Source organism: Lathyrus oleraceus, chromosome 7 (assembly GCF_024323335.1).
Source record: "Lathyrus oleraceus cultivar Zhongwan6 chromosome 7, CAAS_Psat_ZW6_1.0, whole genome shotgun sequence".
NCBI classification, from domain to species: domain Eukaryota; kingdom Viridiplantae; phylum Streptophyta; class Magnoliopsida; order Fabales; family Fabaceae; genus Lathyrus; species Lathyrus oleraceus.
Window position 1 is genome coordinate 345857166 of NC_066585.1, and position 26940 is coordinate 345884105.

General features: G+C 38.4%; 2 protein-coding genes across 2 annotated transcripts; one reads left to right on the top strand and one right to left on the bottom strand.

The window, feature by feature from the left end:
- Window positions 1-11228: 11228 nt before the first annotated feature.
- On the top strand, window positions 11229-15088 carry LOC127103163 (splicing factor-like protein 1). Its single transcript, XM_051040439.1, has 2 exons — window positions 11229-13747; window positions 14751-15088. The coding sequence occupies exon 1, from the start codon at window positions 11400-11402 to the stop codon at window positions 13725-13727; it is 2328 nt and encodes a 775-aa protein (XP_050896396.1). The 5' UTR covers window positions 11229-11399; the 3' UTR covers window positions 13728-13747; window positions 14751-15088.
- Window positions 15089-22750: 7662 nt separating this feature from the next.
- LOC127103756 (uncharacterized) lies at window positions 22751-25539 on the bottom strand. The gene is made up of 7 exons (XM_051040990.1): window positions 25509-25539; window positions 25125-25259; window positions 23967-24179; window positions 23793-23848; window positions 23594-23695; window positions 23041-23476; window positions 22751-22845 (listed from the first exon to the last, which is right to left on the bottom strand). The coding sequence occupies exons 1-7, from the start codon at window positions 25537-25539 to the stop codon at window positions 22751-22753; spliced, it is 1068 nt and encodes a 355-aa protein (XP_050896947.1).
- Window positions 25540-26940: the final 1401 nt, after the last annotated feature.

The following is a 26940-nucleotide window of genomic DNA, read 5'->3' on the forward strand; positions in this document are numbered from 1 at the left end:
GAATACCAAAAGAACCTGGAATTTGCACTCTACGGGGGATGATAAAAAACAAACAGTCGACTTGATATACACTGATATCAAGGAAAGCGGGGCCATTTACCGATGGCGGCTTCGACTGGGGAGGAAGAAGATGTTTACAATTGGAACCAGACAAGACGTTTACCGACGACTCTACTGGGGATTTTGAAAAGATACATGACCAGACATTTACCGATGACTGGGAAGGAACTCGACGTTTACCGACATCGAAAGATGATGTTTACCGACACCAACAAAAGGACGACCAGACATTTACCGATGACTGGGAAAAAAGATACACAACCAGACGTCAACGGACGAATGGAAAAAAAACTCGACGTTTACCGACATCGAAAGATGATGTTTACCGACACTAAAAAAGGGACGACTAGACATTTACCGATAACTGGAAAAAAGATACACAATCAGACGTCAACGGACAAATGGAAAAAACTCGACGTTTACCGACATCGAAAGATGATGTTTACCGACACCAAAAGAAAGGACGACCAGACATTTACCGATGACTGGGAAGAGAAACCACGACCAGACGCCAACGGACGAATGGGAAAGAACTCGACGTTTACCGACATCGAAAGATGATGTTTACCGACACCAAAAAAAGGACGACCAGACATTTATCGATGACTGGAAAAAAGATACACAATCAGACGTCAACGAACGAATGGGAAAAAACTCGACCAGACGCCAACGGACGAATGGGAAGAGAAACCACGACCAGACGCCAACGGACGAATGGGAAAGAACTCGACGTTTACCGACATCGAAAGATGATGTTTACCGACACCAAAAAAAGGACGACCAGACATTTACCGATGACTGGAAAAAAGATACACAATCAGACATCAACGGACGAATGAGAAAAAACTCGACCAGACGCCAACGGACGAATGGGAAGAGAAACCACGACCAGACGCCAACGGACGAATGAGAAGAAACCCGATGTTGACGGACATCGAAAGATGATGTCTACAGACACCAAAAAAGGGACGACCAGACATTTACCGATGACTGGAAAAAAGATACACAATCAGACGTCAACGAACGAATGGAAAAAACTCGACGTTTACCGACATCGAAAGATGATGTCTACAGACACCAAAAAAGGAAAGACCCACACAGGGATCAACATGACACCTACTGGTATCTTAAGAACGACATCTACATATGTCAAGACAAGGCCAGACACTTGTCGGGGACTACTCTGGGGATAATCAAGCTTTCCTTTCATTGACGGGTGAGGAAACTTCTCGCTGGGGATTATCAATCCTGAATGTTGTCAGGAGCAACCACTGCAAATGTGCCGTACAGATGTTGAGAAACGATCCACCTCTGCTGGGGATGTGATTCAAGCATGCAAGATGCAAGGGGAGGAAAACTCCTGCTGGGAAAGCAAGTGATCACTTTGCTGAGCACACAATTCTGATTCGATCTTCTAGCTCTGCGGGGATTAGCACTGCTAGGGATACTTGCTGATCTGACATTCTGGGAATGGCACAGAAACCAACTCAACTAGGGAGTCACTTGTTGGGGACACACCAACCTCTCAACCATGCTGGGGAGACCAATTCTGAAATCGACCCAGATAACCCAACGTCGCGATGCTAAACTCCTCAGAGTAACACCTTCACCAACCATCTCAATCAACTCTTGAATGATAACCACAACTTAGGGCTAGTTTATGCTTGTAATGCTGATACATGTGTTTTTTTAGCGCAATGCTCCGTAACCATGGAAATACTACGCAGTTAACGATGCAATATGCTATGCTTATCTAAATGATGAATGCATAAAAAATATCCCCCTCTGGGGACGGCACGAGCCACTCTACTGGGGAGCTCGAGGAACTCCGCTGAGGAACTCAATATCACTCCGATTTCCACCCTGCTGGGGAATAACACAACTGCTGGGGAATGGATAATCCTCACTGAGGACAACCTCCACTGAACTCGATCCGCTTGGGGACTTCGCTGGGGAAAAGCTGCCAATGCAAACTCCGCTGGGGAAACAACAATCTTCAGACTTGTTGGGGAAATACATTCTCAACCCTGCTGGGGATGCTGAGGAACAATCTACCCACTGATACCTCTGTTAGGGATATGGCAACCTTCGGGCTCGCTGGGGACGCTAACAGTCCTCAGACTTGCTGGGGAAATACTCTCCTCGACCCTGCTGGAGATTACAGTCTCAACCCTGCTGGGGAAGGCAACCAACCTTAGGCCTGGTGGTCGAGGAAACCACCGCTCTCGAATCCACTAGGGAGATAACGACCTCGAACCCTCTGGGGAAATATGGCTCATTGGACACGGATCGCCCGTCGACTCATCGAACAATGGTGTTCACCATCCCACCAAAGTAGCGACTTTCCACTTTTGAGAGCTCCCAAACTCATTTGGTCTCTTCTGATTCGTCACCTTGTATTCTCGGCTTTTCTCTTCTTCGAGACAATCGATCTCCTCAGATTCGGGCCAACTCTCTAACCCTCAGACTTTGAAGAGTCTTCTTGATTACCCTCTAGGATAGTCGCGCGTCTTTCGCCGTCTTTTCACCGTTTTTCTATCCCTTGCCCCTGATTGGACTCTACGGGGATCTCTTGTCAAAAGGCTTCACATCACAACCTGTAAGTGAGTGAAAATAACCAACAGCACCTGCAAAAGAGATCGTCAGATAAAAACGTGCCCCAGGCGTGCCAAAATTTCAACACCTAGGTCACTCAGGCTTCCGAATAAGATTTCATGTCTTCAATCTCGTAAACATGCATCGGAAGGGACCTCTATGTTTTAAAATGTAAAGATTCTTTATCAAAATAAACGGATGTTTTTGCAATCAAAGCGGTAATGAAAACAAAAACCAAAATTATTTGACTGAACATGCATTTATTGATTGAACAAAAAGTGGCTCGTAACTGGACAGTACAAAGGAAGCAATCCCTGAAAAGAGGTAATTACGCACAAAAGGAAAAATCTATCCTAATGGCAATGTGAAACCGCGATCTCATCGAGTTCCAACTCGGTTACACCCCATATGTCCTCAAGACTCTCCCTGCTTTCTGTCTTCTGAACAAGACGCTTCCGATCGATCTTTGCCAGGGATTATCCAGGTGTCATAACCAAAGTACCAATGATCATGCTGGACGCAGTTGTTCGTTTCATTCCCTCTTTTGCCTGGACCGCCCTTTTGGGTTTTCAATCCACCAGGATACCCTTTTTTGCCAAAGCCGCCCTTGTGGGGTTTTCGACTTGCCGAGTATATAGTTTTCCCCTTGTTATCCCTAATTTTTGCCCGAACCTTTTCATTCATTTTTTTTTGGTTCGCCGGGATGCCCTTTTTTGCCTGGACTCTTTTATTCTTTTCGTCCAGCGGGTCAATTTTTACGAAGTATCTTTTAACTGCGTCCGCCTTTACAGGGGATGGAAAACCCTCACCATCCATGGTCGTCAACAACAAGGCTCTGCCATAGAAAACCTTCTTGACCATGAATGGATGTTCATAACTGTGTGTCCACTTGCCCCTACGATCATTCTAAGGAGGAAGGATCCTTTTCAACACCGTATCTCTCATGATGCACACAAGGTCACACTTTTCGGTCCAAAGCACGTTTCATTCGCTGCTGGTACAACTGCCCCACGACAAGTAACTGCCAGCCTCTTTTCCTCAATTAGGCTCAACTCTTCATACCGAGTCCTTACTCACTCAGCCTTTTCCAATTTTCATCCATCAGGACTCTCCATGATGGGATCTGGACCTCGACTGGTGGAACGGCTTCCATCCCATACACAGCGAGAAAGGCATTGCCCCAGTAGACGTACGCACCGAAGATCGATACCCAGGATACAAGCTTCATACTCAGCCACCATTGTTGGTGCATTCAAATGTTATCCGGGCAACAAAAGGAATGCGGGATCTTTTCGGCATAACCAAAACGGTACCAACTCTGCTACCATTCACGTAACCGGCCCCATCAGACATCAGAATCTGTTCGGATTCAGGGTCAGGCCCCTCCTCCGGGATCGATTCCTCATAATATTTCGATTTGAGAACCTCGATGTCCTCATCAAGGAACTCAAACTTCATCGATTGATAATCCTCAATGGGTTGCTGGGCGAGGTAATCAGACAATACACTCCCCTTTGTTGCTTTTTGAGAGGTATACTGGCTATCATACTCAGTCAAAATCATTTGCCATCTCGCAACCCGTCCGGTCAATGTTGGCTTTTCAAAAACATACTTGATCGGGTCCATCTTGGAAATCCACAAAATGGTATGAACCAACATATACTGTCTCAGTCGGCGAGCAGCCTATGCCAAAGTACAACAAGTTTTCTCGAGCAGTGAATATATTGTTTCACAGTCGGTAAACTTTTTGCTAAGGTAAATTGCATGCTCTTTTCGACCAGACTCGTCATGCTGCCCCAATACACACCTCATAGACCCCTCGAGGGCTGTCAAGTACAGAATTAACGGTTGTCCCCATCAGGAGGCATCAGAATCAGAGGTTCCTGCAAATTCTTTTATTTTCTCAAATGCCGCTTGGCAATCATTATCCACCTGACCGTTTGATCTTTTCTCAATCAACTTGAATATGGGTTCGCACGTGACTGTTAGGTGAGATATGAACCATGAAATGTAGTTCAATCTACCTAAGAAACCACGAACCTCTTTTTCTGTTCTCGGTTCAGGCATTTCTTGTATTACTTTGCTTTTTTTCTTTTTTTTTTTCCTTTTTTTTAGCAGGATCAACCTCGATTTCTTTTTTCCGCTCACCATAAGCCTCGACAACTTACCGGACTGCACTCCGACAGTGCACTTATTCGGATTCAACCTCAGTTTGAATTGTCTCAACCGGTCCAACAACTTGGCCAGGTCTACCAGATGCCCCTCTTCTGTTTGAGACTTTGCTATCATGTCATCAACATAGCATTCAATTTCATGATGAATCATATCATGAAACAAAGTCACCATAGACCTTCGATACGTGGTGTCATACGGTGAACTGACTTTGTGTGTTTTTGCTTTGGAAAGCAAATGTCGCGGATAGCAAGAGTCGCCACCGACTTTTCTTTTATCCAATAAGGAAAGGCGAAAAAGAACAGGAAAGACCTTGATTAGATTTTGGGTTCGGGAGGTACATTATACAAAGGGAAGGTGTTAGCACCCTTTGTATCCATGGTTATCCATGGGCTCTTAATTGCTTGATCACTTATGTTTTTCTTGTCTGAAAAAGTGTGTGAGAGCTGTTTAGAAAATGTTTTGAAAAGAGAGTTTAACTTTGTAATGATTCTTGTACGAATGTATACAAAGTATTTATCTCGTTTAATTTTGAAAGCTGTTTAGAAAAATATAACTTGGCAATGATTCTAGTACGAATGTATGCCAAGTGGTGATTTTCTAATAGAGGTTTTGAAAAGTGTGAGGTGTGAAAAGTAGTTTAAGCTGTGAGCAAGCATTTAGGAGTTATACCTACCCAAGGTCTTTATTGGCATTTCCTATCCTTATGAGGGTAAAACTGTCCTTACTATTGAGAAGTAAGTAGTTCTATCCTTTGGATGTAAAGGGTCATCGTAGGGTCATCGATTGGTCATTGAAGGCAACATTTGTAAGGATACCTTAGCATTCGAAGGGACAATCATCATTTAACCGTAGGCTACAACGACGGGTCACCGAGGGACAAAATCATGTATTCGCAGGCAACATCCGAGGGACGATGATTTATTTTATAGGGACATGATGATTTAATCAAAGGGTCTTTGCTAAGTGTATCCCCACATTCGCGGGACATGACCATAATACCGTAATACCGTAATACCATAAGGCAACAAAGAGAGGTCCAAGATCACATATTCAAAGGTAATATTTTATAATCAATTAGGTAATTAGGATGAATCTCCACATTATAATCAATTAGATAATTAGGATGAATCTCCACATTAAAATCAATTAAGTAATTAGGATGAATCTCCACAAGGGTATCCCACAAATAAAGTGGAATACCTAGCAAGCTACCTTTTCCGGGAGTATGTGAACCCTTACAAAATTCAGCAAACAGGTCAGAATACCAAATCAGGGTGCAATCGAGAATCGCACCAAACAAAAGGAATCACAACAGTAATAATGTCAGGTAAACAATGCATGGTGATAATAAAACATGTCAGATGAGCAAAGATCGGAACAGAAAAATCAGCGACTGTCATGTTCGCTGCTGCCTCGCCTAGCGAAGGCCTAGCGAACGCTCGCTACATGTTCGCTTAGCGATGTGCTAGCGAACGACTGCGGGTTTTGAATTTTAGAACAGTACGATTTCAGCAAGCTCCAAACCCTATGGCATCCGTTACAGAAATTACATGGTTAAACGTTCAATATATCCAGGCATACTTAAGTCCACATGCAAAACCTCAAATATATTTATGAATTCAATTATGATATCACATGTGAATTAGGAACATAAAGCGGTAATAGTAATGCAAACCGGTTTGCAATTGAATTGCAACCTTGAATTGGCAGATCGCTCTTAGGGTTGATGCCGGATTGAGTTGGGCGGAGGTAACCTTTGTGCAAATGAGTTTCCTTCAGGGTTTCCTTTAGGGTTGCTCTGAATTCTCTGGGTTAGCCTCCAGGGTTTGCTGTCTGTGGGTGTTTTTGTTTCTCCCCTTTCTTCTTTCGTTCTCCTTTTTTTTGCCTTCTGACTGAAGTTCTGGTATTTATAATGCTTTTTATGTGACCTAATGGGCTCAGAATGAAGCCCAAAATTTCTGGTATTCGCAAGCTTCGCTAGGTGAGTGGTGTAGCGAAGGGTTATAAACAAGATAAACAATAACAAAGGTTAGTGATGGATAGTTAGTGGTTAGTTAAGTGAACAAAGTAAGCAATTATGGATTATCTATCCATAGGTCAAAGGAATATAATATGGCGCATCAAGGGATAACTTATCATTGATGCAAAGTATTGAAGATGAACGATGATCATCTAACAATAGATTTGAACTAATGAAATGTATACAACCCGAAGTCCATCTATCAATGATTTGACAAATAGAATATTATATCACCCAATGATTATAAGTTAACAGTTTATTAATGATTAAATTATGTACAAATTAAACATAAGTTGAACATTGAAGCATAAGTATTAGAGGGTTAGTGGTTAGTAGAAACAAAATAAGTCAAATGGATCAACACGTTAGAAACACAAGTATGGATTCATCTATGCATCAAATGCGTTAAGTATGGTTAAATAGAGGCAACATGTCAATGCCTTAAAGTATCATGGATGATGCATTGATCATTCAATGATAGATTTGAAGTATGGAAGGTTTTATCAACCCTAAAAAATCCAAAGTCATAACCAAATAGACTTCATCAACCAACATCAATAAAGGTATGAAAAGTTAACAAAATAGGTCAAAGTAAAATAAACAAAGTGTGGAATAAAATAAAATGGGAAAAATTTAAGTCAAGTATGTTCACAAAATATTTTGATTAAAATTAATATGAGTGGTGAAATAAATAAAATGGTTAAAAATGAGAAACTAAAATAAAAGAAAGAAAAGAGAACAAAAATAGCATGGGGCGCGCTGGGGGTTGAACCTCTGAACTTGGTGATAGTAAACGCACTCAACAAATAATATAATAAGGCTCAATAAAAAATGAAACATGCACATTAAACAGCCAATCAGGACATGGCACATGATATTTTTGAATTCAAAACACACACGAGGTAAAATACACATGAGTCGTCTTCAACCTTGGAATCTAAAATTTCAACTTCTACAACTCGTGTTTTTAGGAGGAATCAAACATGGATTCAACTTCCATACATCTCATCGATGTCTTCTCTACACTCATGAGCCATTGATTGGCTCTGAGTTTGGAGTATTTCATAAGAACTCAAAAATGGAACTTAACTTAAAAATTAAATTAAATGTTGATTAATGGATAATCAAAGCTTAAACCATATGGCTAAGCATTATAGAGGAATTTCGAGCAAGATGGTAACTTGTTTGAGTGAAAATGGTGAGTACAACTACCTGGTCGGATTCAATCTCAGATGGTGGCTCCGATGACTATGGATAGCTCAAGGAAGGTGGTTTCAACTGGTTTCAGTGTTTCATAAAGCTTGAGGGAGGTTGTGTGAAGGTTTCTGGGTGGTTATCTTAGGTTAAAATTGCTTGAAACTTCAAAACCGAAACTCTAATTTGAAAGAGAAAACTCGATTTTGCAACAAAGATTTTCTGGCTTGAAAAGCTTGGGTTTATGATGGAATACTCTCCCTTATTTATAGGGAAATTGTTGGGATGGTTTAGAGGGAGAATGGAATGGGTTTGTTCAGTAAAGGAGTGAGGTCGAAAAATGCCAAAATATGAAACTTGTGGAGGAAGTGTTGCTAATGCTTTTACCTACAATTTGCCTCCACTCAGTTGGTTTACAACTTGGCATCAATTAAGTGAGGCAAGGGTGGTTCAATCAATGCTATGGTCCCTTTGGTTTTATCCATTTTTGGTAAAACTCTCCTTTTTGTACATAGCTCGGGTTGACTCACATGTGACTTATTTTCACTCAAGTTGAATTGCATTTTATGTCTTGTAAAATTTGCAACATGTTTAGTGTTTGGATGGAAGTAAAACAAAGTGGTTTAGGGATTTAAAACAAGATAATGCATGATTTGGCTGAAATTGACTGGTTGGGTGCACCATGATGAAACCCCAACTTTGGGCCAAATTAAATTGGCTCGTGCGTTTTGCATGAAACTTGTGCCAATTGTTCTTTGTCATGCCTTTAATCATTTGCAAAAAGAACCAGGTCAAAAGGAGTTGTTGTTTGGAAAGGTATTGAGGGAAAGTGGAGGTCATGGACATGATTCTAGGTCTGGCTAGGCATCTTGACCAACTTGGTCAATCCAAAAATTGAGGTCCTTTCTCAATGAATTAAGTCTTGAACCTTGAAACAAAGTTGAAAAGGGATTCAATTAGGACATTTGTCTCAAATAAGATCTTTAAAATGTTGGAAGGTGAAAAAGTTATGAGGTTTGGACCAAATGGTAGGCCAAACTTGCCAAAATGTGACCAACCAACATGCCCTAGAAATGTCATTTTGTGTTTTCTTGGTTTTTAAGGCACTACGATGGATGTTTGAAGCTCCAATGATTATATCTTAATGGAAGACGAGGATTGGTTCTTGGTGGGATGATTATAAGTCATGTTCATGGATGAAACCAATGCATTAAATGTGATGAATCAAGACCAAAATAAGGACATTGTTCCATGGTGAAATGGAATTTTGTTTGATGAGAAAATGGTTGCAAATGACTTGAATTGAAGGTGAATGGATTGTTGAATGATGGGATGATCAAGTGAGGCAAGGCATAGGGGTAAAAGGTTGCACAAATTAAGGTTTCTTGGATCACAAGTTTCATCAAGAACCATAGTCAAGCTAATTAGGTTTTTAGGGTGCAACAGGTGTTTTGAAATGATTCACAAGGTTGTGGTATGAACAAAGTTTGGATATTAGGGGTCCTCAAAGGTATGGCCAATGTACAAGGTGAATGAGAACTTGTACAATTCATTGTGGATCAAGAATTAGGGTTGGGGTCCTTGGGTGACCCAAATGAATCTTTAAAACCTTCAATGAGGGCTCACCATCCAATTATGGTTTTGGAGGTGAGTGAGATGACTTTAGTGATCCTCTAAGGTCCAACGATGCTCAAGGATGAAGTTTAGGGTTAAGGTGGCTTAGGCACACCTCAACATGATCAAATGGTCTTGATGTCTCTCAGATGAACGTCATGCCTTTGGTTTGTGAATCATTATGGGTGTAGATGCACATGGAATGATGTATGAGGGATCTATGATCATGGAATAGGGTTATGAGGATTGTATGAATGTAAGGTAAATTTGAGGGTATGACACCCATATATGTTTGGAAGTATGGTCCGTGTAAAGAGGCAAAAACGACAACTCTAACGTGTCTCCTCCAAATACCTAAGGTGACACTGGCTCATCAGCCTCATCAACCTAAGGTGGCACTGACTCATCATTCTGAGGTCCCTCCGGTTCCTGGGGTGGCACTGGTGCCTCAGGTACCTCTGGCGCTTGAATAGGTGAAACTTGTCGCCTACGGGAAGATGGAGGCAGTGATGCGTCACTAGGTGACACGCGTCTCCTACGGGAAGAAGAAGATGGGGATATATGAGCCTTAGAAGTCGACATCTCTATATCAACCAGGATAGAGAGCACACGAGCCACCAAAATCTAACTCGTTTTCCACTGGACAAATACATGTAATGCAATCATAGATTGCCTAAATATGTCGTCTCTTTAAGCCATAATGCATGTAAGTAAACCAGACAAATGTCACAATTGCTATAAGCAACCATACAAGCAAGAAAAGCAAAAAAAGTAGACATATAAAATACTGAGATGCATCTCTAGTTTATAGGAATCCAAACATTGAAAAATTACGGAGATGCATCTCCAGAATTTTCTACAACTTTAAGTTTCGTTAATGGCGCTAATGCAGATCACCAAACCCTTAAAAATAATGCATTAATAGTTACTTTTAACTATGAAATGCATTTTTCACAATGTATCAACTATCAAACATGCACAAAATATATATTTCAATATCTAATCATTAATTTCTACAAATTTATACAAAAACTCAAAAAAGTACAATAATAAAAGACTTACAAGAAGTGAGAAATCTTTGAAGTTGATTTAGTTGAATGAGTTGTTTGATGTAGTTGGTGTTGATTGATGAAACTTTGATGTTGCTTGATTGATTTTGAGACAATGTGATTTTGAGAGAGTTTTAGAGAAAAAAATGTCTTTTTTAACAAGTGAGGAAGAAGAAAGGTTCTAGTGCATTATGTACAAGCAGCACTCGAAGATGCATCTCCCTAATATTTACGAAGATGTATCTCCACAATTTTTTCTCATTAAACTAGATTTCTATTTACTTAGAATGCGATCGAAAATATCTCCAAAATTTGAGAATATTTTATATTTTCACGTGGTGCTATAATAAGAGAGATTGTCCATTAAAAAATTCTCTTATAAATGACTCGAAAATTTCCTAAGAGCCTATTGTAATTGCTTGCCAAAGCCCATTCAATATGCTTAGATAGAGCCCATTCAATATATTAGTTTGTTTTTATTTCAAAAAATATATATATATAAATTAGCATATAAAATCTCGTGGCATTGCACTTGCACGTATACGTAAACAAACAGGCAGATAAATCATCACGTGTCTTCCTTCTACTTCCACTTCTTAGGTTTCACTTGCAATTTTTCTGACTGTTTTCCCTAATTTTCTTCTACCTCCGCCACTTCTTTTTCGAATCTCTCTATCTCTCTACAATCATCCATGGACGCTCTTGATTCGAATCCTCCCATCGATCTACCTCCACACAACGACACCACATCAGATTATCACAACCAATCCCAAACCCTAATTCCCGAAAACGGCATCAACGGGAACTCATCTGAAAACGACCAAGCCGCCGCTGCCGATAACAATCCACGGCCACGTATTACAAATCCACTTCTCTCCGAGAATGGTTTGACCGGCAACACCCGAAGCGGAACCGATAAGGATCAATCAGGCGGCGAAGAAGAGACAACCAGTAAGCGCCGCCGTAGAAGCCGATGGGATCCACAACCAGATTCAAATGATCAGACTGGCGGCGAAACTGGAACTAAGAAAAGGAAATCACGATGGGCAGATGATGAGCCGAAACCGGTAATTCAACTTCCTGATTTCATGGGTGGTATTGAATTCGATCCTGAAATTCAGGCTTTGAATAGTAGGTTACTTGAGATTAGTAGAATGTTGCAATCTGGTTTGCCTTTAGATGATCGTCCTGAAGGTGCTAGATCTCCTTCACCTGAACCTATATATGATAATATGGGAATTAGGATTAATACTAGAGAGTATCGTGCACGTGAGAGGTTACAAAAGGAGAGACAAGAGATTATATCTCAGATTATTAAGAAAAATCCTGCCTTTAAGCCACCTGCGGATTATAGACCACCCAAGCTTCAGAAGAAGCTTTATATACCAATGAAGGAATACCCTGGTTATAATTTCATAGGGCTTATTATTGGTCCTAGGGGTAATACTCAGAAACGGATGGAGAAAGAAACTGGTGCTAAGATTGTGATTCGAGGTAAAGGGTCTGTGAAAGAAGGTAGGCTGCAACAGAAGAGGGATTTGAAACCGGATCCGTCCGAGAATGAAGATTTGCATGTTTTGGTGGAGGCTGATACTGCGGATGCGCTTGAAGCTGCAGCTGGTATGGTGGAGAAACTCTTGCAGCCTGTGGATGAGGTTTTGAATGAGCATAAGAGGCAACAGCTTAGGGAACTTGCTGCTTTAAATGGAACCATTAGGGATGAAGAGTATTGTAGGCTGTGTGGTGAACCTGGTCATCGTCAATATGCATGTCCTACAAGGACTTCAACATTTAAGAGTGAAGTTGTTTGTAAGCATTGTGGGGATGGTGGTCATCCTAGCATAGATTGTCCGGTGAAGGGTGCTACGGGGAAGAAGATGGATGATGAGTATCAGAATTTCTTGGCTGAGTTGGGTGGTACTGTTCCTGAATCTGCAACAAAGCAAACTAGTACTTTGGCAATCGGGCCGGGCAGTTCTGGAAGCAATCCACCTTGGGCTAATAACTCTGGTTCGGCTGGTAGTACACCACACCCTGGCTTAGGGTCTGGTGCAATTAAAAAGGAAATTGATGATACAAATTTGTACATTGGATATTTGCCACCCACTCTTGAGGATGATGGTCTGATCCAGTTGTTTCAACAATTTGGTGAGATTGTTATGGCAAAAGTTATTAAAGATCGAATGACAGGGTTGAGTAAAGGATATGGGTTTGTGAAGTATGCTGATATCACAATGGCAAACAATGCAATTGTGGCTATGAATGGTTATCGTCTCGAGGGCCGAACCATTGCAGTGAGGGTTGCTGGTAAGCCTCCTCAGCCTGTTGTGCCTCCTGGCCCACCACCGTCGGCTGTGCCCACTTATCCTGTTCCAAGCCAGCCACTTGGTGCCTATCCATCCCAACAATATACTGGCGGTGGTCCACTTGGGAATGCTCCTCCTCCTCCTGGGAGTTACGGTGGTACTCCAGTCCCATGGGGACCTCCTATTCCTCAATACAATCCTTATGCTCCCCCTCCACCTGGATCAACTATGTATCCTCCTATGCAAGGTCACCCTATGCCTCCTTATGGTGTTCAATATCCACCCATGCCGACAGGTCCCCCTGGTGCCACGACCCAGCCCGCAACTTCGGGTGAAATGCAGAATTACCCTCCTGGAGTGCAGTCAGATAGCAACACATCTACTCAGTCTGTACCTACCAACATGTATGGGAACCCAGTACCTTCAATGCCACCAGCAGCTCCACCAACATATCCTGCATCTTATGGATATCCTCCTCCACCTTACTACAATGCAGTTCCTCCACCACCTCCTCCTCCTGCCCCTACAGACCAATCCCACAACATTGTAAACCCTCCTTGGGCTAGCAACCAGTCTGCCCCACCTCCTCCTTCATCTGCAGATCAATCCCAAAGCATTGGAAATGCAGCTATTCCACCTCCCAACTCATCGGCGGAAAAGACATCATACGGAGCTGATTCAGAGTATGAGAAATTCATGGCAGAGATGAAGTGATTTAGGTTCATTTTCGAAAGGTATGTTTGTGATCTCTTGATATGTCCGCCACATACTTTAGAATCCAATTTCTAACTTGTTTTGTCATAAAGAAAGATCAGTTTTCCAATTATTTAATTGATTAAAATCTTTTACAGTTGTTGGACTTGCATTTCTTTTTCAGAGATAAAGTTACCATCCTTGCATATAAACGCCAAATTTAGACATTTTCCAACCCATGAGCATCCATGAAACTTACCTTTTGTGTGCTTAAGTGCATAGTTTGATGCTGTTGTTACACATCTGAGTGAGATTTTTTAGATGCAACTTGATGGTTATTGTTTTTCTGATCTGTGTTTTGTTCATTTGTACAGTATTAAATTTATAGCTTAGTCTTAAAACAATTTTGGAATTTGGATGATATTTTGGATACCAAGTTTTTTTATCAGCTATATATATGTCTTTTTTGCCTGTGAGTGTGTTTTTCTGCAAATAGGAGGCAGTATTGGCTACTGTGACTCCTCTACTGCCCAAGTTAAGCTATTTTAGTTATATTAAAAATATACAATTTTCTGTTAACTTTCTTTCACTTGAATCCCACCTGGTCTTTTGTACAACTGAAGGACTCTTACAGAAGAATGTGCAAACTTTTATGACTGTAAGTATATTTGACATTGGAACTAACTGTTCCTTAATTTTAAGGTGTCTATTGAAGCAGAAACCAGTTACAGTTTTATGGTGCAGATATAAAATCCCTCGGATGAACTAAAAAGATGGAACCTCTAGTTTTTGCGTTATTCGATTCATTGATATCCATATCATAATAATGTTTGTATATTTGAATGCAATGTGTTATAGATCATGTCCATGAATTTCATTTCTAATACTTGAATATCTGTCTCTGTTTCTTCACTCGAAGGTGTCTCTGTTCTCACACTGTCGTTATGCATAAAATCAGCACTGGCCTTCTGCATGCTTACTTTATATTTTATCATGATTTTACATTTCTTAACTCTTCATTGTTATGATGTAACGTTGTGACAGGCCTGATGTTTCTTGGAGCTCTTGTGAACCTGATTTCCTAACCTCTTGCCATGTCTTTCTTGGAAGTTTGGGACTCACATCTTTAACCTTGCTGTACTGTTATGAAATTTGCAGAGAATTCGAGTTGGAAGTTGAGACACAATCTTCATATAGCTGGGGGGCAACATCAAAAGCTTACTATTGTTATGATAATTAATCTTTTCTATTGTGTAGGACATAATATTCTGCATTATTTTCCGTGGCATTTATTTTTCACACCGTAATGTTTGGTTGCTAATGTTTCTTTTGAAAGCTTGTTTGAACTTTTATGGCAGCTGGTACCTGGTGTTTTTTGTTTATGTTCTTCTATCGTCACTTTCAGTTGATTTTGTTTGTTCAAAACTGATTCTAACTTTTGTTTGAGGACTAATTCTCTCATTCTCTTAATTGTTTGGTGCTGAAGCTGCCTTTTTGATGCCTTTAATCACACATCTCATCCCGAAGGTAATTGTGCCTTGCTATTTATTTTAGGCATTTCGGGTTGGTATAAGAGATTTGGTTTTTAACAATTCCTGTGTGACAGGTAAAAGACTTCCAAATGAATTTTCGTGTCTGTCATGATTAATGTCAGACTTTGGTGGCGTCTTTACATTTTACCTATAATTAATTTTCTTAGCTGACACGGTGTTATGAGCACCAAGTTATTGTATCATGGTACAGGAAATTATCAAGTTTCTCATTTGTTTCTGAAGTGATCATAGGTCTTGTGGACACCATCGATGTTTTGGGCATTTAATGAAGGCTGAGGTGAAAATAGGATAGATGTGTTGCTGGGAGAAGATAGGATAGATGATCAAATAATTTGAGTTGTAGAATTTTGCTACGTTTTCCTGTTAATACCAGCTCTTTTCTTAAACTAAAACTAGCAGTTGTGTTGTATTGCGGTTAGGGAAATGTTTAAGTTTTCTAATAAAATACTGGGGCCTTGCTAGTTCACAAATTGTTTCTAAGAATAAGGGAAGGAGTATTGCTAGGAATTCTTTTTTAACACCATTTTTCAACATATTTATTTATTAAAGCTCATAAAGAAATCTTGGCAAATCCGCCTGGGGGTTTGAGTTAGCGGAGATTCACTAGAAATTTCGGTCAATAAGAGAATGTGATAGACATAATGTATTAGAGAGTACATGATGTCATTCACTAGTTTATCATTTTAAGAATTGAAGTACTAAGTTAATGTTTGTCATGGTTTCATAGCTAATAGGGAAGTCACATCTCTTCCTGAATTATATCTTGAAACATCGTTAGGATAAGCTCTTGTCTCTATTCCCAAATTGAGCTCTTAATGTTTTAAACTAAACAAGTGCTTACAAGAGTTAATTGGTTTATTGATATAAGCATTTATAGTTTATATAATATTGTCATAAGATGATTTCACTCTTCTGGTATTGAATATGATTTTTTCAAACTTTGTTTTGGTAGTAATAAGATGTTTTCAACTTATTTTTAAAACTCATTGAAGTTCTATATTCCGTTTTCAATTGTAGAAATGTTGTTTCTCTTCGGTTTGATAGTTTGCCCATTTAGGTCGGTTTTAGAAGTAAGGGTCTTAGAAGTAAGGCATCAATTGGGTGGAGAGGTAGTATATTATTTAGCTGTTTGTATTGATTATATACCATTTAGCAAGTAAGACAATTACATTGAATTGGAAATTGAAGTGTTTCTGATAGCAAGCCTCAAACTCAAGGAACTGTTGATCTTATCCAGTTTTTACCTGATCTGATGACTTTCTTGATATAGTTTATTCAAACCAAATATGATAGTATGGTTCTGGTTAGATTGATTGATTTGATTTGAAAGCATGTCACACTGGGTTTGTAAGTTTTGTTGGTGATGCATATAAAATCGTGTCTCCCTCCCACCATCCCAAAGTCTCTCAAATTAAGACTCACCTTAATGTCAACACCCCAACTTGTGTAAACTGGTGTAAAACTTTATGAGAAGTTTATTGAAAATCATAAGAAATTAAACTGATGTTTCTTTTAAAATGTATTTTAGAAGTTCCTTCTTCAAAGATTCACTATCAGTTCATTTTCCCAACACTTTCTAATAAACCTATTTGAAATCATGTAAGAAAGATTAATTAAGGTTATTTACACAGATTTTTGAACATACATGGTCAAGCAAATAGTTTTTAGGCCGTTAATACATTATGGTCTAAGCATACCCATGTGTTGGAGTGTTCAGTATAAATAACCAGGGCAGTTTCATTGTACCAAAATGCAATACCTAAAATTATGTCTAGAATAAACTGGTGGGAACTCAAGTTCGCAAAACTAATTCAGTATAATTTAACATAGTAGTCATCATCCCAATGGAAAATATTATCCAATGCGTTTTCAGCTATGAGTCTAATTTGTGCACCTGTTTATCTGAAAAGAATAGATGCAACGTGGGATGAGATGCTAATAATTTCTTAGCAAGATCTGTCTAACATTTCACTACCATTCACTATTCGATTACTCGGATTAAGTTGTAACTTGTATCCCTTAAAACCTACAATCATCATCTAAATTCACACACCCTTTCAAAAAATCAACTATTAATTCCAATTATAAATTTGACTTATCTATAGCGAATAAACCTCACATTCCTTGACTCGACTATTGAGGATAATCACATATCTCATAACCTATAGAGAGAAGTCGTGTCAACCACATAAATCTTGTATCACTTGCACGAATCATGACCAATTAGGCCCCATCTATGAACATAAAATCACGATCATATACATCTATTATAACTCATGAAATACCAATTTCATGTTTATCCATGTGCATCATGACATTCCGTATTGTGACACTATATCTCATAACCTATAGATATGTATGTTGTGTCAACCGTGTAGGTCATGTATCATTCACACAAGTTATGATCAAATATGTTCATCATATTCTAGCATAATATTGGGATCATATACATCCATCATAACTAGTGAGACTTCAATTTTGTGTTTATCTAAGTGTATAATCCAACATTATGGATTGAGACACTTATATGAGACTTCAATTTTGTGCTTATCTAAGTGTATAATCCAACATTATGGATTGAGACACTTATATCTCACTGTCATCCTGTATATAAATGTTATTCACTACCTAGAAGGCTCCCATAAAGTTATCACTTCATGCGATCATACACCACATGATGTCATACACTGAATTACACTCCTTATGGATATTAATATCACATAAGAATATAAAGTATTTAACATTTGACTACACTGGACATAACTTATTTAGTTTGCTTTACAATATTTCTAGTATGACGTAACCATAACCTTCTCAATTATGTTATTTTCGATAATAAAAACCAACTTCGAATATTTCATCTTGAAGGATGTCATCCATAAACCTTAGCCACGATTAATGATCTTGCCTACATCACATTTAAGACTTATTTTCATTCCTTGCTTATGTATCTTAATTCAACATTAACCTAATCATTCTTTTGCAATTACATAATATGTTTCACTTTTTTAACCATTGCTTAGTCTCATTACTAAGTTCATGGCTCATGTTTGATCACTCATTACTTAGTCTAATTTTTTATGTACATAATACCTACTTAGATTAACAAAAATTTATGCTTGATCTTAACATACATTGCATGATATCACCAATTTCTAATCATACCTTACCCGGTTCTAAGTTGACTTCTAATGATAATCATGCATAAGATTAGTCCATTAACTTCAAGTATCATTAGCCATTTCAATTTAGGGTATAGAACATGATAGTTAAGGGGCTTTCATAATTTTGGACTCATGACCCAATTCATGGAATTTCACGAGTCGAGTCACAAAAACCACATGCAATGCCTTTCCTGCTTGAATTGATTCAACCTTCTCCTAACTCAATTCATGGCCTAAAAATATCTCTAACTCGATTCACGCACACCCATGAGTTGAGTCACAAGACCAAAAACTCAGAATATGGCATTTTCTCAATAGAAGCTCATCTTTAAACCTGCTTTGATAATTTATATCATCATATGTCATTTATGCATCTTCATAGAATCAAGGAAAATATGAATACTTAACTAGTTCTCAGCACAATCATGGTTAGAAGTTTCTAAAGATGATCATGGTTCTTAACATGTATTTTATCATTAACTCGTCAAACTTTTCATGTCAAACATACAAATCCCTATCTACAACCTAGATAAGATTAAAGCTTAGAAATAAGTCCAACTTAGAAATTAAAGATGATGGTACTGGACTTTCTTTCCTTCTCAGTACATGCAAATCCTAATTTCAAGTTCCACATGATCTTCCCTTGCCTTTTATTTTCCTTGCATGTTAGTTAGTCAATCTTCAAGGGGCTTCAATGGAGTGAACATACCACCATACTTTCTTTACTTACTTCACTTTGCTCTTGATCAGGTTGGATTATGTAACACCCTAAAATTCTGACTCTTAAATAAAGAGAATAAAATTAATATTTTAGGATGCTACTCAAACACAACATGAATACTTTCTAACTAATTTCAAAAGTCGTTGTGGAGTTAGAAATAATTAACATAAATATCAATTATCTCTTCAAATGAAATGCTTAATGAAATCAACAAGAAAACATTAACTCAAAACAAATCAATGGTTTTTTCCCCGAAGTTAGAGATCAGAGCAAGTTCCAACTAAATGACGATAAAACAATAAAGAAAACGAAGAAAGGTTCATAGTCCTCTTCCAACTCACAACAACACTTACTCCTCCTGAGTATATGTATCATAATGTATAAAGCAACATAAAACAAACAACAAAGGGGTGAGAACACACTCAAATATATTAACAATGTAAAAGAATGCAAGGGTAACTTAAATCACATAATCAACAACAAATATTACATTTACACAATAACATAACAATTCAATTGACACAACCTTTATGTATGCAATGTGACTTATAACTCGACTATAGGCATGTGATACCAATTTGGAGATCATACATTTGTTACTGATCTCGTCCACTAAACAATGGTTCCTTATTCGAATCGGTTCCCCCATTTTGAACCCCGGATACTCACTACTGAACCCTAGACGATCACTGGTCCCGACTTCTGAACTCGTGACTCGTCTCTTTCAACATACTGACAAAAAATGATGCATGACATACAAAGTAATGCAACAACAACACTTATGGTTCCACTTCTAACCATAAGCAACATGCAATACATCATTCACAATAGTTCTTACTTCTGAACTACCCACCTTAACACCAACAATTATAATTATATTCACATCACATGATTACATTCACAACATTACAACTCATAAACATAATGACAATTCACCACTTATAATCATGAAAATTAACCGAGTTATTATTTCATCATCATAATAATTCACATTAATAAATTAAATTCATCAAATATACCAAAACAACAGTCAACCATTGACCACACGAAATCTGGATCTATCACAAAAATTCGGTCTCTGGTGGTCATGACAACCAGGTCGTCACCTGGGGGACGACTGTCACCCAACCCGTCATTGTTTCCCTTCACAACTCGTTACCCTTATGACGATCGGCATGAAAATCCTTCTTGGAGACCATGACGGTCTCCCCATCACCATGCTGACGACCGTCAACTAACCCAGAAGCATGACGGGCAACCCGTCACGCTCGTGAGAACCATCACACTAATACATAACCATAATCTACATTTTTCACCACGAGAGCTCATCCGAAGCTCTGATTTCGACCCCAACACCCCAAATCGCCCAGAAAATAATATATACATATTATATAACAATTAAACATCATATATGCATCAATTATCATTCAAATTCATCAATTAATCACGAATTCAAGGTTATGTTCATAAAACCAAATACACAACAATGGTAGTGATAACATTCAGATTCATGCTAATTCATTATACATAAAATTCAGAAATACTCAGAGCACGAATTTACACATCAAACATGACAATTCTCATGGGTTACACATAATCACATTCAAGAATTCATAAAAATAATAATGGAGAAAAACCTAGAGGGGGGTGATGATTCATCTCTACCCTTCATGCAAAAACACATATATTCAAGTAGTCCCCCCTTACCTAAATTTCCAACAGCAAAACAAATTTGATTATGCCGTTCTTCTTCTCCCTTAAGCCATTGTTCTCATTCTCTCACACTTGCCTCCTTTTCCCAATTCTATGTACTGACAAGTTTTGACTCCCCTCATTTTACTCTTTATTTAAATTTAAAATATAATTAACTCTCCTTTTCACACCTTTATCCCCCCACTTATTTCTATTTTCACCATTTCCCTTATTTTTCTAATAATTCTATTTTTTTTGGCCAATATCATTATTTCTATTAATTTATTATTATTCTATTATTTTAAAAAAAATAAAACTCTACTAAATTCCAACAAACCTCAACAATTACCAAATAATCACATAACACATGCTGCCACCAAAATAAGTAATAAAAAGTATATTAAATCATCCAAATAATTAAATAAAGGAAATAAAAATTCAATTCAATTAATTAATCGAATTCAGGGTGTTACAACTCTCCCCCAGTTATACAATTTTTTCCCTCGAAAATTACCTGAAAGAAACAGCTCCAGATAAGACTCTTTCATCCGGCTCTCCAGCTCCCACTTCATGTTTCCTCCAGTAGGTCCTCCCCATACAACCTTCACTAAGAAAATCTCTTTACCTCTCAAGTGTTTCACTTCTCGATCATCGATTCGTTATGGTGATGCCATCACAGTCAAGTTATCTCTCACTTGTATATCATCCCTTTGAATCACATGAGACAGATCTTGAACATACTTCCTAAGTTGAGACACATGAAATACACTATGAATATTCAAAAGATATGATGGTAAACAAACTCTGTAGGCCACTTCTCATACTCTCTTCAAAATATGACAAGGACAAATGAAACACGCAGTGGGATTTTGAGATTTCAACACACGACAAACACCAATCACCAGAGTGACTCTCAGGAACAAATGATCTCCCTCTCGGAATTCAAGTTATTTCCTCCTATTATCATGATAACTTTTCCGCCTACTCTACGAAGCTTTCATCTTCTCTTGAATCGTCTTGATCTTCTTAGTCGTCTTCTAAACAATCTCTGGTTCAAGTACAACACTTTCACCATAATTTTACCAACACAAAGGTGTTCTACACCTCATACCATATAATGCTTCAAAAATGGCCATTCCAATGCTAGAATGGAAACTATTGTTGTATGTAAACTCGATCAACGACAAGTAAGTATCCCAACCACCTTATTTTTATAGCATTCAAGCTCTCAGCAAATCTTCTAAAGAATGGATGGTCCTCTTTGTCTGAGCGTCCATCTGCGAATGATAAGCATAACTCAACCATAACTTGGTTCCCAAGGCTTCCTACAAACTCTCCCAAAACCTCGAAGTGATCCTAGGATCTCCATCTTAAACAATACTCAAAGGAATACCATGCAAACTGACAATCCTCTCGATATACACATCCGTCATCTTCTGCAAAAAATAACTAGTCTTTATCGGAATGAAATGAACTAATTTAGTCATACTATCCACCATAACCCAAATTGAATCACTTCTCTTAGAAGTCTTAGGAAAACTCGTCACAAAGTCCATAGGAATGTTGTTCTACTTCCACTCAGGAATACTCAATTGTTTCATCAATCCTGATGGCTTATGATGCTTAATTGTCGACTTTTGACAAGTCAAACAAGAATAAACAAACTCAACAACACCCTTCTTCATACCTGGCCACCAAAACATCTTCTAAGGTTCTGATACATCTTCGTAGCACTGGGATGAATACTCACCCACTCCTATGACCTTCCTCAAGAATCTCCTTCTTAAACTCTGGAAAATATGGAACACAAACTCTATCACGGAACCTCATAACCTCATTCTCGTCAATTCTGAAATCTACCTATTTACCTTGATTGATCAAAACCAATCGATCAATCAATCCCAAGTCGACTTTCTAACATTCTATGATTTCTTCAAGAATACCACTATTTAGCTTTAACATATCCAACTTCACACTATTAGGAGTCATCTCACACAATAAAATAAGACCTATGAATTGTTCAATCAAATCCAACTATAGAACCATAAGCGTCGACATATGCAAAGACTTTCTACTTAAAGCATCTGTTATGACATTGGCTTTACCAGAATGGTAACTCAAACCAAAATCATAATCCTTCAGAAATTTAAGCCATCTCCTCTACCTCATATTCAAATCCTTCTGATCGAACAAGTACTTCAAACTCTTATGATCACTGAACACTTCAAATCTATATCCAAACAGATAATGCCTCCAAACTTTAAGCATAAACACCATAGATGCCAACTCTAAATCATGGGTAGAATAATTCCTCTCACGAACCTTCAGTTGTCTCGAAGCATACACAACAACCTGACTATTATGCATTAGCACACCACATAAACCCATCTTCGAAGCATCACAATACACGACAAAAGATTCACTTGGACTTGGCAAAATCAAAACTGGCACCGACGTCAACTTCTTATTGAGTTCTTGAAAACTCTCTTCACACTGAACATTCCATACATAAGCTTGACCTTTTCGAGTCAATTGAGTCAAAGGAAAATCTAACTTCGGAAAGCCTTCTATAAACCTTCTATAGTAACCAGTCAAACCCATAAAATTTATGATCTCAATAACAAACTTAGGAGTCTCCCACTGTAACACGACATCGACCTTAGACAGATCAACTAATATACCACCACTAGAAATCACATGACCAAGGAAACTCACTTATTTCAACCAGAACTCAAACTTGGACAACTTAGCATAAACCTTTTTCTCTTGCAAAGTTTGTATCATCACTCTTAGATATTCTGCACGATATTCATCTACCTTCGAATACACTAAAATATTATCGATGAACACAACCACAAACTGGTCAAGTAAGGATGGAAAATCCTATTCATATACTCCATGAACACACCTAGCGTATTAGACACACCGAACGACATCACTGAATAGTCGTAGTTACCATATCGAGTTCTAAATGCAATCTTTTGAATATCTTCTGAACGCAAATCAATCTTACTGAAAACGCAAGAACCAACTAACTAATCCATCAAATAATCAATTATTGAAAGAGGATACGTGTTCTTGATAGTAACCTTATTCAATTATTGATAATCAAACCACAACCTAATGCTACCGTCTTTCTTCTTAACCAATAACACCAACGCTCCCCACAATGAAATGATGGGTTGAACAAACTTCTTCTCAAGTAAATCCTCTAATTGTTTCTTCAACTCACTCAACTCTGAAAAATACATTCTATAAGGTTCCATTGACATTGAACTAGTACCAAGTACTAAGTTTATGAATAAATCAATCTCGCGCTCTAGAGGGAAATCACTAACATCGTCTGGAAAATCATGCACAACAAGTAGATTACCAATCATAACTTTTCTTTCAAGGACTCATCCACTTGCTTAGCAGACATAGACATCAGATCTTCACCTTCTTTGAACTTTGGAAATAACAAGGACTTTTCGAAATAGTTGATATGAACATGGTTGAACTCCAACCAGTTTATTCCCAAGATAACATCAAGTTGAATTAACGGTAAGCAAACTAAGTTAATACTAAAGTCTTTACCATAGATAATCAAATGGAAACTGAAACAAACCCACGAAGTAGACACCAAACAATTATTTGGGGTATCAACAACCATACTCCCAACAATAGAAGACACTTCTAGATTCAAATTTCTAGCACACAAGAGATATGAACGAATGCATCACACCCGTGTCAATCATAGAAATACGAGAAACATTATTATTAAAGCACGTACCTCGAATCAAGTTATCAAACCTATTGGAAAAAATAGGTAAAAGTTGTTATGTTTTATTCGTCAGCCTTAGGATGGTTTATATAGTGAGGATACAATTATTATAATTGATTTTCTCCTTAATGGAGAATAAAGAAAAATAAAGGTAGTATTAAAGGAAATAATGAAACCGGAAATAATATATTTTCCAACACCCCCCCCCCCCTCAAGTTGGTGCATAGATATCTATCATGCCCAACTTGTCTATCAAATACTCAAAAGTAGGTATTGTCAAACTTTTGGTCCGGATATTCGCAGTTTGTTGACTTGAAGTCACGAAGGATAGACATATGATTCCCGCATCTAACTTCTCCTTTATGAAGTGTCGATCAATCTCGATATGCTTGGTTCTTTCATGTTGAATTGGATTATGAGCTATGCTAATAGCATCTTTACTTTCAGAGTACAATTTCAATGGAAGCTCAATTTTCGTCTTAAGTTCTTCTAGGACTCTAAGGATACATAATCCTTCACAAATACCTTGAGACATAGCTCTAAACTCGGCCTCTGCATTACTCCTTGCTACAACTCCTTGTTTCTTGCTCCTCCATGTCACAAGATTACCCCAAACATAGGTACAATATCCAGAGGTTGATCTTCTATCTGTGGCTGAACCTGCCCAATCGGCATCGGTGAAGATAGACACATTTCTTTCACTAGTCTTCTTAAAAAATAATCATTTTCTAGGATTTCCCTTCAAATATCTCAGTATCCTATAGATTGCCTTAAGATGTTCCTCGAAAGGAGAATGCATAAACTGACTCACTACACTAACTAAGAAAGCAATATCAGGTCGGGTGTGTGACAAATAAATCAGTTTCCCAACCAATCTCTGATATCTCCCAGTATCAAAAGAAACATTACCTTCTCCCCAAAGTTTAGCATTAGGATCCATAGGGGTATCTGCAGGACGACATCCACTCATTCATGTTCCTTTCAACAAGTCTATAATGTATTTCTGTTGTGAAACCACAATGCCATTTTTTGACCGAGCAACCTCCATACCTAGAAAATATCACAAGACTTCTAAGGTGGATTTTACTATTACAAGAGTTTTACCTGGTAATCAAGGATAAAAGAGGCACGGAAAATGTCGTGGCCGATCACTTGTCAAGAATGGAAGGTATTGAACCTGAACGAGTGCCTATAAACGATGATTTTCCGTACTAAAGACTCATAGCCCAATTGGAAAGCAGTACAACTAAAGATGTGTTAACCCATAAGGATACCAAAACAAACGAAGTAATGGAAGCAATTTACACTGAAACCATATTACCATGGTATGCTGACTTCGTCAATTACTTAGCAGCTAGGGTGCTTCCGCCAGACTTGAGCTACCAACAAAATAAAAAATTCTTCCACGATCTTAAACACTACTATTGGGATGAGCCTATACTTTTCAAGAAAGGCGCCGACGGTATTTTCCATCGATGTGTCCCAGAAGATGAGGTAGAAAACGTAATTTCCCATTGTCATTATGCTCCTTGCGGAGGACACGCAAACACCTCGAAGACTTGCACTAAGATCTTGCAAGCTGGCCTCTTTTGGCCCACTCTGTAGAAAGATGTCCACCTCGCGATCACAAATTGCAACCGGTGTCAACGCACTGGCAACATATCTAGACGCGACGAAATGCCGCTTAAAGGCATTTTGGAAGTAGAAGTCTTCGATGTTTGAGGAATAGATTTTATGGGACCTTTCCCATCTTCTTTTGGTAACAAATACATCCTTGTTGGGGTTGATTACGTATCAAAATGGATTGAGGCCATAGCCTCTCCAACAAACGACACACGAGTGGTAATTAGACTCTTTAAGCGAATAATCTTCCCTAGATTCGGAGTACCGAGACTTGTCATCAGTGATGGTGACTCCCATTTTATTTCAAAAATATTTGAAAAGCTATTAGTGAAATATGAAGTCTGGCATCGCGTAGCAACACCCTACCACCCACAAACGAGTGGGCAAGTAGAAGTCTCAAATTGAGAAATCAAACAAATCTTAGAAAAGACAGTTTCCACCTCTAGGAAAGATTGGTCCTCGAAATTACCAGAAGCCCTGTGGGCATATAGGACAACTTATAAGACCCCAATAGGAACCACACCTTTTAAGCTAGTTTATGGAAAATCATGTCATCTGCCGGTAGAATTAGAACATAAAGCATACTGGGTCATTAAGACCCTTAATCTCAATTATACTGCCGCAGGCGAGAAAAGAATATTAGATATCCACGAACTAGAAGAACTTAGGTTAGATGCGTATGAGAATGCCCGAATCTATAAAGAAAGAACAAAAAAAT

What these genes read in the sequence shown, in the direction of transcription:
- LOC127103163 (XM_051040439.1), top strand. Translation starts at nt 11,400, where the DNA reads ATGGACGCTCTTGATTCGAATCCTCCCATCGATCTACCTCCACACAAC.
- LOC127103756 (XM_051040990.1), bottom strand. Translation starts at nt 25,539, where the DNA reads ATGGATCCTAATGCTAAACTTTGGGGAGAAG. An exon ending in GTTTAGAGCTATGTCTCAAG is followed by an intron (nt 24,180 to 25,124) that starts GTATTTGTGAAG and finishes ATGATTTTCCAG; the next exon opens with ACGATGTTAGTGATTTCCCT. An exon ending in TGCATTTAGAACTCGATATG is followed by an intron (nt 23,696 to 23,792) that starts GTAACTACGACT and finishes TTACTTGACCAG; the next exon opens with TTTGTGGTTGTGTTCATCGA.